The 16,551-nt window shown below is 39.4% G+C and overlaps 1 protein-coding gene across 10 annotated transcripts in view; it reads right to left on the reverse strand.

Moving 5' to 3' along the window:
• Positions 1–1,085: 1,085 nt before the first annotated feature.
• Positions 1,086–16,551, reverse strand: part of CSGALNACT1 (chondroitin sulfate N-acetylgalactosaminyltransferase 1) — a 400,361-nt gene continuing 384,895 nt past the window's right edge. For all 10 annotated transcript variants that reach the window (XM_027865511.1, XM_027865507.1, XM_027865514.1 and 7 more), the window contains 2 exons: positions 6,050–6,131; positions 1,086–2,975 (listed from right to left, as the gene is read on the reverse strand). In XM_027865511.1, the coding sequence (XP_027721312.1) occupies positions 2,686–2,975; positions 6,050–6,131 (372 nt within the window). In that variant the 3' untranslated portion in view covers positions 1,086–2,685. The remainder of the gene's footprint in view (positions 2,976–6,049; positions 6,132–16,551) is intronic.

Consider the following 16,551-nt stretch of genomic DNA (forward strand, 5'->3'; position numbering starts at 1 on the left):
CTTTGGATGTGCTTCAGTTTATCAATGTCTTGTCTAAAATATGGTGGAGCAGCTAGGTGGTGCAGTAGATTGAGCACTGGGTCTGGAATCAGGAAGACCTGAGTTCAAATGCAGCCACCAACACTAGCTTTGTGACTCTGGGGAAGTCATTTAATCTTGTTTGCCTCAGTTTCTTCATCTGTAAAATGAGCTGGAGAAGGAAATGTCAAACTACTCCAGCATCCTTGCCAAGAAAACCTCAAATGGGGACATGGAGAGTCACACACAACTGAAACAATAACAAAAAAAAAATGGTGCCCAAAAGTGAACACAGTACTCATGGTATGATTTGATACTTATCTGGGATATCAAATTACAAACCTACATTCAATATTTTCCTCTTCACCCTAATTTTGCAAAAGAGCTCTACTCCCATTCAACCTGGGTTGACCACATGAAGAAATACCTTTGACATGTGTCCTGGAAGGTTTCCTTCTTTCATGGGCCTCCATGAACTAGAGGGCATCCTTGAGTGGTTGCCATGCTTACACTTTGAATTTGTTGAATTCTTTTGTTGAATATTTCAAAGTCAAAAGCTTTTCTCAATGTAACTTACTGGGTTACCACCTTTCCCACTTCCCTTTCTAATTTCTTGTATACAACACCAAGCCACTGGAACATCTTGTGGACCTCTTTGGGCATCTCATGGACCATGGCTAAATGAGCGACTAATTAGTGTAGTTAGACACAGAGAGCACACTAAGGTCTAGGTCATGGGTTCCATCTTCATAGAGTCTGGTTCTTTTCTCTGAAAATGAACCATAACCCTGGTCAGTTGTTCTCTGAGTGATAAGGGAAACTGAGAGAGAAAATGTGAGACCATCATGAACCCATCCACATGGCTGGAAAACTAAGCCTACAAATATAGCCTACTGATGGGGAATATCAATATAGAAGTTCATTGTGAAGAATATGTTAAAGTCAATATTAAGTTTCTTCCAATCAACTCATGCTCTCCTCCAACAAAAGGGAGGCCCATATCCTACATTCTGACTACAAAGCATCAATGCGAGTCTTCTTTTATTAGCTATCCAATCCCATTAACATTCATGTATTGTGTTTTTATTTAAATTGTTACAAACTACTGGTACAGACCATTACAATTCATGATTGACACAACACCAGCTTGAATGAACATGAAGTTTTTCAGACATGAGTTCGTGGTGGGCAAACAGAAGGGCAGGGAAACAAATCAGTAACTTGGCCCATGCATCTGTTGTTGGCTAATGAATCAACCAACTTAAAATGAGATGTAGAAACCACACAAAACTGGCCATATTAAAACAACAATTTGAAAGAGAAGATACGATTTCCAGAAGTGTCCCAGTAACCAAGGAAAACAACTGCTGACGAAAAAAAAGGACTCTTTTACTTGTGTCCAGAAGGACTGGGATGAGAAGATGCACAAGAATTGGTTCCATTCCTTGAGACAAATCCATCGATTGTTCACAAAAATATATTTTTTTTTGCAGTTTAACTCAAGAAGGCCAGAAGCCAGGAAGAGCACCCTGCTTTGAAAAGAGATTGTTTGGTTCACACAGCTTGCTTTGGTTTATTTGAAGTGGACCCCAGTTTTCCTGAGGAGAAATGTGTACAAAGAGTTTAGAATGTATCAAGAAATCCCAAGTCTTGATTGACAGATTTTTTCCCCCTTTTCTAACAAGGTGAAAATTCTTTTTCTTTCTTTCCAGTGTTCAATTTCTTTCTTTCAGGAGTACTCTGCAGATAGCCATATCAATATGTCTCTTGGTTATCAATAGCCCCAAGCTGTGCATTTCATGTTACTAAACTGTCTCAAGCTCAGTGCCTGCCTGACAGGATGCATCCATCCTTTGGCATCCGCTTTCTTGTAGTTCTTGAGTTGTATGCTATGAACTTCTGAATATTCACATAATTCATCTAAAAATGTCTTGAGAAAAAAAACCATAAAAATATACAGGAAGTTGTGCTCTCTCTCAGTAAGGCTTGCAAATTGACATTTAAATAAGCAGAATATAAATCACAAGCAAAAAAAAAGTGTACTTTTAAATAAAATAAACAAATGGAGACAGTTAAGAATTACTACCAGACAGATGGACAGATTAATTCTGGTTAATCTTAGAAGAAAGTGATAAAATACATGTTCATGGCTTTTAATTTTTGGTTCATTTTGGTTTTGATTAGTGAATGCACAAAAGTTGCAAATGTCATACCTCCCCCCCTCCCCCCCAGCCTTTAGATCTCACAGCTTTTGAGAGTCTTAGAGTTGGATTGAGATGTTCCTTCCCTTAGAAATAAATGTGACTGCCTCTCAGTCTAAGTTAAAGGCACTAGCCTTCATACGTTTAATGTCTCAAGGTGCTCACAAAACAACAGCTCCCATCTTACTGAAATCGCCACACAGTAAGTAATCAGAACACTCTTCTGCACTCATCTGCTTTGAACCTCATAATCATCTCTGCCTTTGTCAGACACTGCCAAGTAAATTGGGGCACTTAATGGAGGCTTGTTAAGCTTTGTGCAGGCAGAGAGAGGTTACAGTCATTCTCCCCTAACCCTTGGATCTACGAGGTGATTTTTCCGCCATCTTTCACTAAAGCCTTCTCCCAGGCAACAGTGACTGTTTCCATAAATCTCCAAGAGAAGAAAAACGCCTCCTGAAGGACGTCATGTCTTTTGGCTGCTCATCTTCTGTTTCTGTTTGCGCAGGTGAGCCTCGATCTCATGCCTGAAGACAAGCATCCCCAGCTGCCCGTGTGATGCCTCATTCATGGCCTTGGATTGCATGCACATCTTATACTGTTCAGGGGTCAGCTCATCCACACACTGCTTCTCATGCCAAAGGTGGAAAAGCCCCCGCACAGGAGTCCGAATCACAATGAGGTTGCTATGCAGGTATTTGCGGTAGAGGTGCACATCTTCTCCTCCCCAGCCTTTGATGTCCAGGTCAAACCCACCTGTCATAAGGGAAACACCCAGGAAATCATATTATCTACACATGCATATATTCCCACTGGGAGTGGATACAAGTTTGTCATTATGGAAAGGAGACATTTCTAAGAAATACTCATATACATTTTCGTACATTTTAGAATCTCTATCGTCTCTATCTTCTAGAATTCTGAAGACTACCTCTTACTTTCTACCCTATTAGACAAATTAAGGTTATGATCTTAAAGGACTAGTTAGTATTGCAGTCATTCACTTGGGTGTTTTCAGGAGCTGAAGGGAAAAATTTAGAGCTAGAAGGAGCCTTTGAGTTCATCTAGCCTAACCTCTTTCATTTTATAGATGAGGAAACTGAGAACTATAGAGTTTCGTAGAGTTACGAGCTGGAAGGGATCTCAGAGGTCACAAAAGGTGAACTTTTCTCCCTCATTTTACAGATAAGGAAACTGAGGCCCAAAGAGGTTAAGTGACTTGCCCAAGGTCACACAGGCAGTAAGGATTTGAGGTTGGATTTGGAGTCCTCTGACTTCAAAGCCAGTGCTCTTTCCCCTTTACTATGCTGCCTCTCATGTTTCATGATGCCATGGTTTCAGGCTCCTGTTCAGAAAAGTTGTAGCAATATCTTTACATCTTGAATCATCCAGAACAAAATTCTCATGTAAAAACACTATGTGGCTTTGAAACAATCACTTATTAAGTGCTTATGATGTACCAGGCACTGCGCTAAATGCACAAATATGCTCATGGCACTCATGGAGCACCTTTAGACTCCATTCTTGGCTGTTAGTTATTCCACAGGTTCTATCAGGAGGCAGATTACTTTCAATTACATTCAACACATCTATTGCCAGGTAATAGTCGTCAGACTTTACTATTGTTCAGTAAAATGATATCCCTTTGTTACAAAGCATTTCTGTAGGTTTCTGGCCAATTCATCATGCCCTCTGCGAATGTCGATTAATCTTCTTCATCCTCTTTGGTGAGTGTTAACCTTTCTATAAGCTGTCTTAGGGTGATGGGTCCTGTGTTTCATTAGTGTTACACAGATTTTTTTTAGGATACTTTCTAAATCTGTTACCAGTATTAGATGCACTGGCTTTTGTCCCAGTCACTTTTCCCTCTATAGAACTTTACAAATCTTCCTAAAATATTTCTATTTCATAATTCTGAAAACATATTAAAACTGATATTGTATAGGTGTTAATTGTTTTTAACATATTCTTTGCATTCAACTTTGATTTCAGAATGCCAGTACGTCTCTTAACATCTTCACTCATAGCTCATCTTTGATATCTTTATGTTTGATGAGTCCTGTCTTTTTCTTAGATAAATAGCAGCAGTTTCATCATCGTGGCCACTCTGTTAGCCCAATCAGCGTTATTACCACAGCCCAGTTGCTAGGCCTTTGTAGCTCCTGTAGCTGTCTCAGGGCACTAAGAGCCCCTGCTGGTCATTTATTCCCCTGGCTGGCATTCTCTGGTTTTGCCATTGTCCTCTTCCTCTTCCCCAGGAAACAGATAATGGCTTGGGATTTTAGGAAGTTGTGCTTGTTTTTATAAAATTTAAAGGACTATACCAAGGTGAATCATTACTATCATTACTTAGCACTTAACAAAGTACTTCCCTCACAACAACTGTGAGATGGAGAAACAAGATCAGCAGCGTGTCCAAAGAGACACAAGTAACAAGTATTGGAGTTAAAATATGGAGTAGTCTCCTGACTCCCAATTCAGTGCTGTAGGTTATAAACCAAGTGCAAGGCACTTTCCACATATGCTTTTTGCTAGTGTTTCTTCAGAAGATTGGGATGAACTTTATAATCTTTTAAATTCAATTTTATTTTCTGTTCCAAATTCTCTCCTCTCTACCCTTTCCTCATGCACTGAGAAGGCAAGAAAAATATATACATATACATTTACATACATATGTATGTGTGTGTCTATGTGTGTGTGTGTATATATATATATATATACATATATATAATAAACATGTGATATAGCACTTTATGAACTAAAGAAAGTAAGGACAAATAGAGCCCTCACAAAGAAAACTTAGTTACCCAGAATTATATGATAGAAATGAGGATGTAAATGTTGCAGAAAGTAACACTGAAGTCATAATAGCCCTCACACTTAACAGAAACATCTTCCTTCCTTGATGTGCCCATCACTCTCATCAACTATAGGTATGCCCTTGCCTTTAAAAAATAGAGAAATGATAAATGCCTACTGACTTGAAATATAAATCCAAGCTGAATAAACACGTAAATCGGAATTTGCACTACTAACTAATTATTTGCTTCTAAAAAGTGTTATACACATACATGGTATTTCTGGAATGTTATGATAATATGGGATTGTCAATGGCTCCATGAATGGCCATCATATCTTCTTTCTATTCAATTCCAAGATGGATAACTATAGCTCAACACAATGGAAAGATTACTAAATTGGCCCAGAGTCTGAATTCTGCCAGTAACTTACTCCATGACTCTGAGAAATTAATTTTCCCTTTCCTGGGACTCAGTTTTCTTCTCTAAAATGAATAGGTTGTATTATATGGTATCTAAAATCCATTCCATCTCGTGTCTTCCATGGTTTTAAAATTCTACATGCTTAGAGATATGATCTTGATCTACAAGGTAGTTAAGTTTGGGGGTGGGTTGGGAGAGGAGGGGAATGGTTGGTGGGGAAAGGTAATGGGAAATCAAAGCAAATCCAACCTGCTGCTGGAGCCAGCCCGGCCAATGCAGAATTAGTAGCATCATGTTTGTATGCAAAAGACATACTGTTAGCTATGGTTTGAAACCCCAAAGGGACAGCATAAATGAACTGGAAGCATGAGATTGTTTTTGTTTTTCCTAAAGCTTCCTTTACTTGCCCATTTTTTGTTCTTTTTTTTTCTTTTATCTGAGCCCCCATTTTCAGGAAAACACCTGAAATCAGCATTGGGACAAACAAGGCTTTCATTCTCCATGGATTCTGACCACATTCCTTCCATTCACCTCCACATACAATAAAGTACAATAATGACCTCTGGGTGGCAGTGCGGAAGCAGAATTCACTAAGATAGTTTTTCTTACCTATATTGATGAAGTCTGACCGGTACTGACAAGTCATTCCAAATCCAAAGTCTCTCCAAAATCCAGTTTCCTTTTTTATGACCTAAAAGGGGAGCACAGTAGTTTGAATGGAGTTGGAAGGTTTGGTTGAAACAAAAATAAGTGAGAATTCACAGACCTATGAGAACAGTACACTAAATATGGTACCCATCTTACCGTTGACGATTTGCCCACACCCCTGTATCAGAAATGAGGACAAATTCTCTTCCTTTCAGTTAAGGAGACAGTAAAATCATCCAAGTTGAAACACTATTTAACTTTTGGAGCCGGTAGCTACACAAGCTAAAGTCAAGATTCTTCAGTGGCTCCCTATTGCCTCTAGTTTTTCTGCATTTAAAATCCTTCACAATCTGGCTTCAGCCTACCTTTCCAGACTTCTTTTATATTGTTCTCCTTTAGGAACTCTACATTCCAGGTAACCCAGTCTATGTGCTGTTCCCTGAAACCACTGTTCAATCTCCCACTGCCATGCCTTTGCATAGGATGTCCCTCCCTACACACCTTTGCCTCACAGAATCTATAGCTTCCTTTCAGGCTTAGCTTAAGTGCTGCCTCCTATAGGGAAGTCTTCCCTGGTCTTCCCAGTTGTTGGTGCTCTCTTCCTCCTCAAATTATCTTGTATTTGCTTACTGTATAGGTTTATGTATTTTACATCCCCCAGTTAAGTTCCTTGAGGATAGAGCTATTTTTCATCCAGAATCTAGCAAAGTGACTTGCATAATTACATGTTCACTGAATAATAGCTAGCATTTACATAGTGTATTAAAGTTTGCAAAACCCTTTACATGGTATTTCATTTGACTGAATTGAAGGTAAGGGTAAGGGAAAAACAGAGAGAGTGCTAGATCAAGTTTAGGAGCAACTGAACAGCCTAGTAGAAAAGCTATCTTTACCTCAGACTCAATAGCCAGTGAAAGAGCAAGGCAGGGCATCAGGGAGGGGCTTAGGAAACCAAGGGAAGGGATGGAGAACATCTCTGACACCAGGAAGCTCCCTGAGGCATGACCCTCCAGTAGTGCCCACCAGGAAGAGCAGGGGTGGGAGAGCAGGGGAGCAGTTCCCCATGCTGTTAGTTTAAGAAAAGAGCATTTAAGTCTGATTCCCAAATACAGATGGGGCCTATTCATCTCAAAACTATTTTCTCGCTAGGCTTTTCCAACAGCGTCTGCCTTGTGCCAATATGTAGAGGCCATCTGACAAGAAGCAGCAGCATCTGTTAGCAGGGTGACCGCCTGGCTTTGTCCAGCTCTGTTCTGTGATATAAGGGAATTCCCGTTAGTGTTCTGCAGAAGCAGCCAAGTTACGTTTTACTTTCACACTGCCTTGAAGAGAGGCCTAAGGAGTCACTTCACGTCTCTGGGCCACAGTCCTTCTTCTGTAAAACGAAGGGGGTTGGACTCAAAGATGTCTATGGTCTCTCCTAGTTCTCAATATGCGATGAGATGCTCCTATGATACAGGACTGCTTGCTTACATTAGCTTTTGTTCTCTCCTCCCTAACGGGCTACATCTCAGCCTCAGGATGATCTAGAAGCAGAGGTGAATGTTATTTACACATCAATGGAACCATTATTGTGCCTCAGCTTTGGTTAAGGGAGAAGGCAAATCTTCAGGAAAGGAAGGCTCTGTTGGCAAAGGTTGTTTTTAGTGGCCAGTCTCCAGGATGATGTCATTCGACTTTGGAACAAAGAATTGTTATACAACATCTCCAACGTGGCAGGAAAATCAAATTAGCACCAACTAGAAAAATTCTTAAATGCAGGAAGTCCTGGAGAGATGCCATTTTGGAGTTCCTGGTATGTACCCGGCTGTCCTGAGGAATGAAAAACCATTCAATTCCTACTTTTAGCTTAACGTTCTGTTCACCTGCCCAGGCAATTCCATGGTTAAAAAAAATAAAAGGAAGCAGGATGAAATACAATCACCTTGACTTGGATATATTGGAGCTTAAAATAGAAGTCAGACTGAAGGATGAACCGTACTTAAGACCTATATGCTAGAAATGTGCTAGTTGACGATCAGGAGTCTAAACTACGGCACCAACTGATTAAATCTCTTTTTCTGGGCTTCTTGCATGCCAAGACATGTCACTTCTTTATTGACTTGTGTCATGTAATTCTTGGTCCTGTTGCCCCCAAAACTGTTTCATGATATAAGGAGATACACTTCAGTGGTCCCACAATCCTGAATCATAAAATAATTCAGCTCTGCTTCATAAGGCAACAATCAATCATAATTTATTAAGCACCTGCTATGTGTCAGGCACTGTGCTAAGCTCTGGGGATGGAAAAAAAAAGAGGCAGAAGACAGTCCCTGCCCTCAAGGAGCTTACAATCTAACGGGAGACAGAACATGCAAACAAATATATACAAAGCATGCCCTACACAGGATAAATAGGAAATAAATAGAAGACAGAAAGCATTGGAATTAAGATGGTTTGGGAAGGCTTCCTGTAACAGGTGAGATTAGTTGGGGCTTAAAGGAAGCCAGTAGTCAGAGTGGAGAAGTAAAAAATTTTCCAGGCATGGGGGAACAGCTAGAGAAAATGCCTGGAGTTGAAAGATAGAATCTTATTGGTAGAACAGCCAGGAGGCCAGTGTCACTGGATGGAAAAGTACATGTTGGGGAGTAAGGTGTAAAAAGAATGGAAAGGCAGGATGGGGGTAGGTTATGAAGGGCTTTGAATGCCTAGTGGACCATTTTGTATTAGCTCCTGGGGTCAAACAAGAGCCACAAGAGTTTATTGAGTAGGGGGAGGAGTGACATGATCAGACCTACATTTTAGGAAAATCACTTAGGTGGCTGAATGGAGGATGGACTGGAGAGGGGAAAGACTTGAGGCAGACAGAGCCATCAGTAGGCTGTTCTAACAGTGCAGGTGTGAGGTGATGAGGGCCTGCACCAGAGTGGTGGCAGTGTCAGAGGAGAGAAGGGGGCATATTCGAGAGATGCTGCAAAGGTGAAATGGACAGGGCTTAGCAACAGCTTGGATATGGCGGGCAGGGGGTGAAAGGTAGTGAGGAATCCAGGATGACTCCTAGGTGGTAAGCCTGAAGGACTGGAAGGATAGTGCTGCCCTCTCCTGTAATACGGAAAGTAGCTGGAGGACAGGGGTTAGAGGGAAAGAGAATGAGTTCTGTTTTGGACACGCTGAATTTGAGCTGTCTCTACTGGACATCCAGTTCAAGACGTCTGAAAGGCAGTTGGAGATGAGAGACTGGAGGCAAGCAGAGAGGCTGGGGCAGGAAGGGTAGGTTTTAGGATCATCAGCATAGAAATGTTAATTAAATCCATGGGAGCTGAAGAGATCAACAAGTGAAAGAGTACAGAGGGAGAAAAGAAGAGGGCCCCTGGTAGGCCAACAAATATTTAATAAGTACCCCTGTGGGAGCAGAGAGACAGAAGGTACAATAGACAAAGTGATGGTCTTGGAGTCAGGAAGACCCGAGTTCAAATCCAGCCTCAGACACTTACCAGCTGTGTGACCCTGAGCAAGGCACTCAAACCGCCATCTGCCTCAGTTTCCTCATTTGTACAATGGGGATAATAATTGCATCTACTTCCCACCATTGTTTAAATGGGATAACATACATAAAGTGCCTTTCAAATATTAAAGCACTATATAAATGCTTTTTATTATTATCATTATTATTCATAATGGCAGAGATGGCTTCTAAAAATGGAGGCACTTTTTAGCGTGGTAGAATTGTCCAGTTTGGGGCAAGGTAGGGAGGGCAGAATGGAAGTGACTTTAAAAATCACAACTGTGGATAAGAACAGCTAACATTTAAATAGAGCTTTAAGGTTTGGAAAATGCTGTATGTACAGTATCGCATTTAATCTTCACAATGACCATGTGAGGTAAGGGCTATTATTATCCCCATTTTGCAGATGAAGAAACTGAGACTGAGAGAGGTTTAAATATTTTGCCAATAGTACCTCAGTAAAGATTAAAAACCATGACTTCCTTATTCCAAGTCCAGTACTTTAACCAATTAATTGTGATGCGTTTTAAAAAGCTGTTTCCTAAAGGACTGTGGGCCATGCACTAGACCAAAGAGGGTAGAGATGATGTAACATGAAATGCTGCTCCTTAGCAATTCTGCCTGAGGTAGGAGCAGCCCCACTTTCCTATTTAGAGCTTAAGGTTATCCCATTTGGACCCTAATCTAACATGATATGACCACAATGGAGGAAGAGGAAACCTGGAAATAATTACAATGCTTTTTTTTTTTCTCAAATAGTCAAACAGATCAATGAATTCATTAACGTGCATCTTCCCTGCACTGAAGATCACTTCCCATACCTGCCAGTTCATTCTTCTATAAAGCAGATGAGAAAAAGAAATATTCCTTTCTATTCCCATTCAATTTTCTCTAGAGGCCTATCATATCTAACTTTTCTAAAATTCTACTCATCTCCTTAACTTCTTTCTTATTTATTTCATGGTTAGATTTATCTGTTTCTGAGAGGGGAAAGTTGAGGTCCCCTACTAGTATAGTTTTACTATTTCCTACTATAACTTATTTAGCTTTTGCTTTAAGAATTTGGATGCTATACCATTTGGTCCATATATGTTCAGTACTGATATTACTTCATTGTCTATGGTACCTTTTAGCAAGATGCATTTTCCCAGATTCTCTTTTAATTACGCCTATTTTTGCTTCTGCTTTGTCTGAGATCACGATTGCTACCCCTACTTTTTTTTAGTGTAAAGCACAATAGATTCTACTTTAGCTCCTTATTTTAACTCTGTCTTTCTGTTTCAAGTGTGTTTCTTGTAAACAACATATTGCTAGATTCTGTTTTTTAATCCATTCTTCTATCTGCTTCCATTTTATAAGTGAGTTCATGCCCTTCACGTTCACAGCTATGGTTACTGTATACTTCTCTCCACCCTACTTTTTTCTGTTTATTCTTCTCTCTCTGTTTTTACTCTATCCTTCCTCAAAAGTTTATTTTACTTCTGACCACTGCTTCCTTTAATATGCCCACCTCCTTACCCTTTCCGCCTTTCTGTTGTCCCTTCCCCTCCTACTTTCCTGTTGGGTAACACAGATTTCTATACCCAACTGCGTGTGTATACATATTCTTCTATCTTTGAACCAATTCCAATCAGACTGAGGTTCAAGTGTGGCCTATACCCCACCTTGATTTCCTCTCCACTGTAAAAACTCTTCCTTCCATTCCTCTTTTATGTGAGATAATTTCCCCCATTCTTCCTCTCCCTTTCTCCTTTTCCCAGTGAATCCTTCTTCCTTACTCCTCCATTTTTTTCTAGATCATTCCAACATAATGAACTCACATCTGTGCTTTCTATTAATGTAGACTCCTTCTAATTGCTCTCATCATGATAAAGTCTTTAGGAGTCATGGGTATCATCTTCTCATATAGGAGAGTAAATAGTTTAACCTTAAATCCCTTATGATTTCTTTTCCCTTTTACCTTTTTATGCTTCTCTTAAGACTTGGGTTTGCATGTCAAATTTTTTTTGTTCAGCTCTGGTCTTCTCATCAGGAATAGTTGAAAGTCCTCTATTTTATTAAGTATCCATTTTTTCCTCTGAAGTATTACACTCAGTTCTGCTGTGTAGGTAATTCTTGGTTATAATTCTAGCTCCTTTGTCTTCTCAAATATCATACTCCAAGCTCTCTACTTCTTCAATGTGGTAGCTGCTAAATCTTGTGTGATTCTGACTGTTGCTCCACAGTATTTGAATGGTTTCTTTGAAACTGCTTGAAGTATTTTCGCCGTGACCTGGGAGCCCTGGAATTTGGCTATAATATTCCTGAAAGTTTTCATTTTGGGATCTCTTTTGGGAGTTATGGGTGGATTCTTTTAATTTCTATTTAACCCTCTGGTTCTCTGGTTATTGGGGCAGTTTCTTTTATAATTCTTGAAATACGATATATAGGCTTTTTTTTTTCCTAATCATGACTTTCAGGTAGTCCAATAATTCTTAAATTATATCTCCTTGATCTATTTTCCAGGTTAGTTGTTTTCTGATGAGATATTTCACATTTTCTTGCATTTTTCAATCTTTTGACTTTGTTGTATTGTTTCTTGATGTCCCATGGAGTCATTAGCTTCCACTTGCCCAATTTTAATTTTTAAGGAATTATTTTTTTCAGTAAGCTAATGTATCTCTTTTTTATTATGCCAATTCTGTTTTTAAAGGTGTTATTCTTCAGTATTTTGATGCATCTTTTATTGAGTTATTAATTTTCTTTTCATAATTTTCTTACATTGCTCTCATTTCTTTTCCTGATTTTTTTTCTACCACTGATTTTTAAAATAATTTTTTGCTCTTTCTTTAGCTCTTCCAGAAATTCTTTTGGGGCTTGTATCCACTCTGCATTTTTTGAGGCTTCGCTCATAGCTGTTTTCACTTCATTGTTTTTTTCTGAGTTTGTGTCTTGATCTTCCCTGTCACCATAGTAGCTTTTTATGGTCAGATTCTTTTTTTTAGTGTTTGCTCATTTTTCCCCCACCTATTCCTTGACACGTAACTTTAGTTTTGCTTTATTCAGCTGGGGGGGGGGGGGGGGGGTGTCACTTTTCCAGGCTCCAAGTTCTTTTATGCTGCTGTTTCCACAGTTAGTTCCTAGGTAGGGTGGGGGGAGGATTTGTTTTTCGTGCTTTCAGGGTGATGAAATCTGGACAGAGGTGTGGTTACTCCTCTTCTAGTGCTCCTCTCCACCCAACAACTGCATCCAGGACTCCTACTCCCTCGTGACCATAAGTGCTCCTCTCTGTCCCACAACTGCAACTTAGAATTGAGTGTAGGCAATGGAGTTGCCAAAAAATGCCCAGTCCTGCATCCAAAGCTAGCACAAAGGTCCCCTGTAATATCTTTCTGATCAGTTTTCCACTCCTTTCACCATCTTTGGGCTGAGAGCTCTCAAAGCTGTTGCTGATGCCTCTAAGCCCCATGTATGCTCTTGGCCAGCCTCTACCCTATTGTCTCAGACCTCTCCTTTTGACATTTTAAATTGTCGTGGGCTGGAAAAAGACTCACCTTGAACTTTTGTTAACAATGCTGCAGAATTTGACTTAAGGTGTTATTTCAAAATTGTTTGGAGGGAAATGCTGGGAGAGCTCAGCTCTGGTGCTAACTACTTTGCCATCTTGGTTCTATCTGAGTCTCAGATTTTGACATCTTGACTCAAATTCTGAATTCATAGATTGTGACTCCCAAATTTTGGCTCCTGTATTTGATCTCTCAAATTCAGACTTTTTGACTTCTAGATTTTGACTCTTAAATTTTAACTTCTGAATTTTAACATTTTGAGTCCTTGGATTTTGACTCCCAAACTTTGACAATTTGACTCCCAGATTCCTGGATTTTGATTCCTGAATGTTTACTGTCTGATTTTGACACCTGATTTTTGAATCTTGGGTTTTGGCTTCCAAATTTTGATAATTTGACTTTCAAATTTTAACTCCTGGATTTTAGCTCCCAAATATCTGATATTTTGATTCCCAAATTTTGAAAAGCTGACTCACTGGATTTCAACTTCCGAATTTCAACTTCCAAATTTTGACTTTTGGACTCATGAATTTTCATGACCTTCTAAGTTGTCTTGGGCTGGAAAATTGTTTTACTCCATCCTTTTGTTGGTTCTGCTGCTCCAGAATTTGTTTTAAGGTATTCTTTTAAAGTTGTTTGGAGGGAACTCAGGAGAGCTCAGGCAAGTCCCTGACTTTACTTTGGCCATGTTGGCTCTACCCTTTCAAATTCATTTTTAATTCTTTCTTGAAAGGCCCTTTCTTAAATATAACTTTTATTGCATTGTTGTCAGGAAAGGGTGTGTTTAGTATTTTTGCTTCTTCATTCCATACTTCCACATTGTATTATTTCTTACCTGGCTAAACTGCAAAAGATGATAATGAACACGATCTGCCCTCCCAATCATAGGAAAAGTTTTGCTATATTACAGAATGGTGTATTTCAAGTAAACAAGCATTTATTAAGCATCTACTATATGCCAGGCACTGTGCTAAGTGCTGGGGATATAAAGAAAGGATCTCACAATCTTTCTTTTGAATAACATGTTTAAGAATGGGTCCAGATGTTATCTCCTCCATGTTTTCCATTAAGCCTAATATAAATGATCCCACATATTCTTTCATTATGATCAACAAGCTTTTAGAGCTAGATGAAAGCATCTGTCCTCTGAGTTCTCACAATTGAGTATAAACCACATTCAAGCAGACACACACATAAAAAAGGACACACAGAGAAGAACTTAATAATATACACCAAGTCCAGAATTAATACTAACATATGATTAAGGGATAAGTGAGGGATAGTGATGGGTGCCAAGGGCGTATGTTTTCTTGGGTAAAGACTGAGAAGGGAATCCAGAATTCTCTGTCCTGACTAAACAAAGTGGAGCAATGTTTTCAGCTCTGATCAGTCTATAAAGACTTCATGGAGGAGATGAGATTTAACAAGTTATTTCAGTGATGGACTTGTTAGAATAAGCACTTACTTGTTGGAATGAGAGAAGGTAAGTAATGCAAATATAAGGCAAAACATAGAGACAGAGACAAAATGAGTTAAGTTTAAAAAGGAGATTTCTGAGCATTCACAGAGGAGGCAGTCTGAGGAGGATGTGACATGGGGCATGGATGTAAGCTGGGGCACCTGGTGAAGACCTGTGAATCACATAGGAACTGTCATGGACTTGATCTATAATACAAAGGAGAACCCATATAGGGCTTCAGGGAGATGAGTAGCACAATAAAGACTTAGGCAGGAAAGTAAATTTTGGCAGCAATAATGAAGATAAGCCAAATGGGGACAGGGCTAGTGGAGGTGGGGTTAGGGAAGTGATTTAGGGGAAGAGTAAAGTTGCTATAGTTCAATAGTAGTGCGAATGGAGAGACAGAAATATGTGTCAGATGTATAGAGATAATTGTCACTGATTGGCCAAGAACACAGAATAAAAGACAAAGATGAATTGAAGCTCTCTTCTCTCTCTGTCTCTGTCTGTCTCTGTCTCTCTCTCTTCCTCTCTCTCCGCCATTGTTGGGAGATAGCAACACTACACAATCCAAGCACGGTAGAGTCACAATACGAAGAGCATCTCTCTCTCTCTCTCATCTGGTACAATTCAACAAGCATTTATTAGGCACTTGTTATATGTGCAAGGCACAAGGCACAGTGCTAGGTGCTGGGGATACAAAAGAAAAAATGAAAAACAGTCCCCACCCTCAAGGAGCTTATAGGTTAGTGGAAGAAACAATATATAAACAGATAAGTGCATGCATGATAATTTGAGCAGGAAGAAGTGGATATTGAAAGACTTTCCATAAGGAGATAGCACATGAACTAAGCTTGGAGAGTGCTAAGGATTCTAAGAGGCAGAGGTAAATGGTCTATATAGTCTGCGCTGATGTCAAGGCTCACTCTTGGGTAAATGCCTACCTAAGTACTCCTAGGGGATGGGAGGAGGGGTGTCTAGCAATACATAAATAGGAATAAATTCATCCTCCAGGGATGATTATGATAACAATATGATTATATATAGCTTTGAGTATCATAATAGCGTTACAGATTTAGAGTTGGAAGGATCCTTAGAGGCCAAAGAGTTCAACTCCCTCATTTTTACAGATGTGAAAACTGAGGCTCAGAGAACAAATGGAACCATATGTACAAAAATATTTATAGCAGCACCTTTTATTGTAGCAAGCGGATGGAAACTAAAGGGGTGACCATCATTTGGAGAATGGATGAATAAGTTTTGGTGTACGAACGTAGTGGAATACTGTTGTGTTATAGGAAATTATAAAAGGTAGAGGTTCAAAGGAACCTGGAAAGACTTGTTTGAAATGACTCAGAGTGAAGTGAGCAGAACTAGGATAAAATTTAGATAATTATGACAACAAAAAAAAATTTGAAGGGCTTAGAAACTCTGGTCAATGAAGGGATCAACTATATAGGTCCAGAGGACTGGTGATGGAAATATGCTACCCAACTCCTCACAGAGACGTCACTGACTTGAGATGCTGAATTACACATCCATTTTTGGACATCACCAATATAGAAATCTGTTTTGCTCAAATATGCAGATTTGTTTCAAGGGTTTTGTTTTTCTTGTTTTTTCCCCATTTTGGGGGGGAGGAGGGAGGTGAGAGGAAGAGAAAATAAATGAATGAGTTTTTTAAGGTTTTTTTTTTTTTTTAAAGAGAGCAGCTGTTAAGCAAAAGCAGGAACCTTTCTGTTCACCCAAGATCTTGTTTGCAGTGCCTTTTCCAGGACATGACCTTTTTCTTACTTTGAGGAAAATAATCCCATAGCACTAGCTGAGTGATATTCTAATAAATAAAGAGCCAACCAAATTGGGAAGTGATGTTTTAACCATCCCTTCATGATTAAATATTTCTGTGCGAGGACTATCAATAAATACTTTATCTATCTATCTATCTATCTATCTATCTATCTATCTATCTATCTAT

The sequence above is a fragment of the Vombatus ursinus genome, unplaced genomic scaffold (genome assembly GCF_900497805.2).
Source record: "Vombatus ursinus unplaced genomic scaffold, bare-nosed wombat genome assembly UNPS02014778.1, whole genome shotgun sequence".
In the NCBI taxonomy this organism is placed as follows: Eukaryota; Metazoa; Chordata; class Mammalia; order Diprotodontia; family Vombatidae; genus Vombatus; species Vombatus ursinus.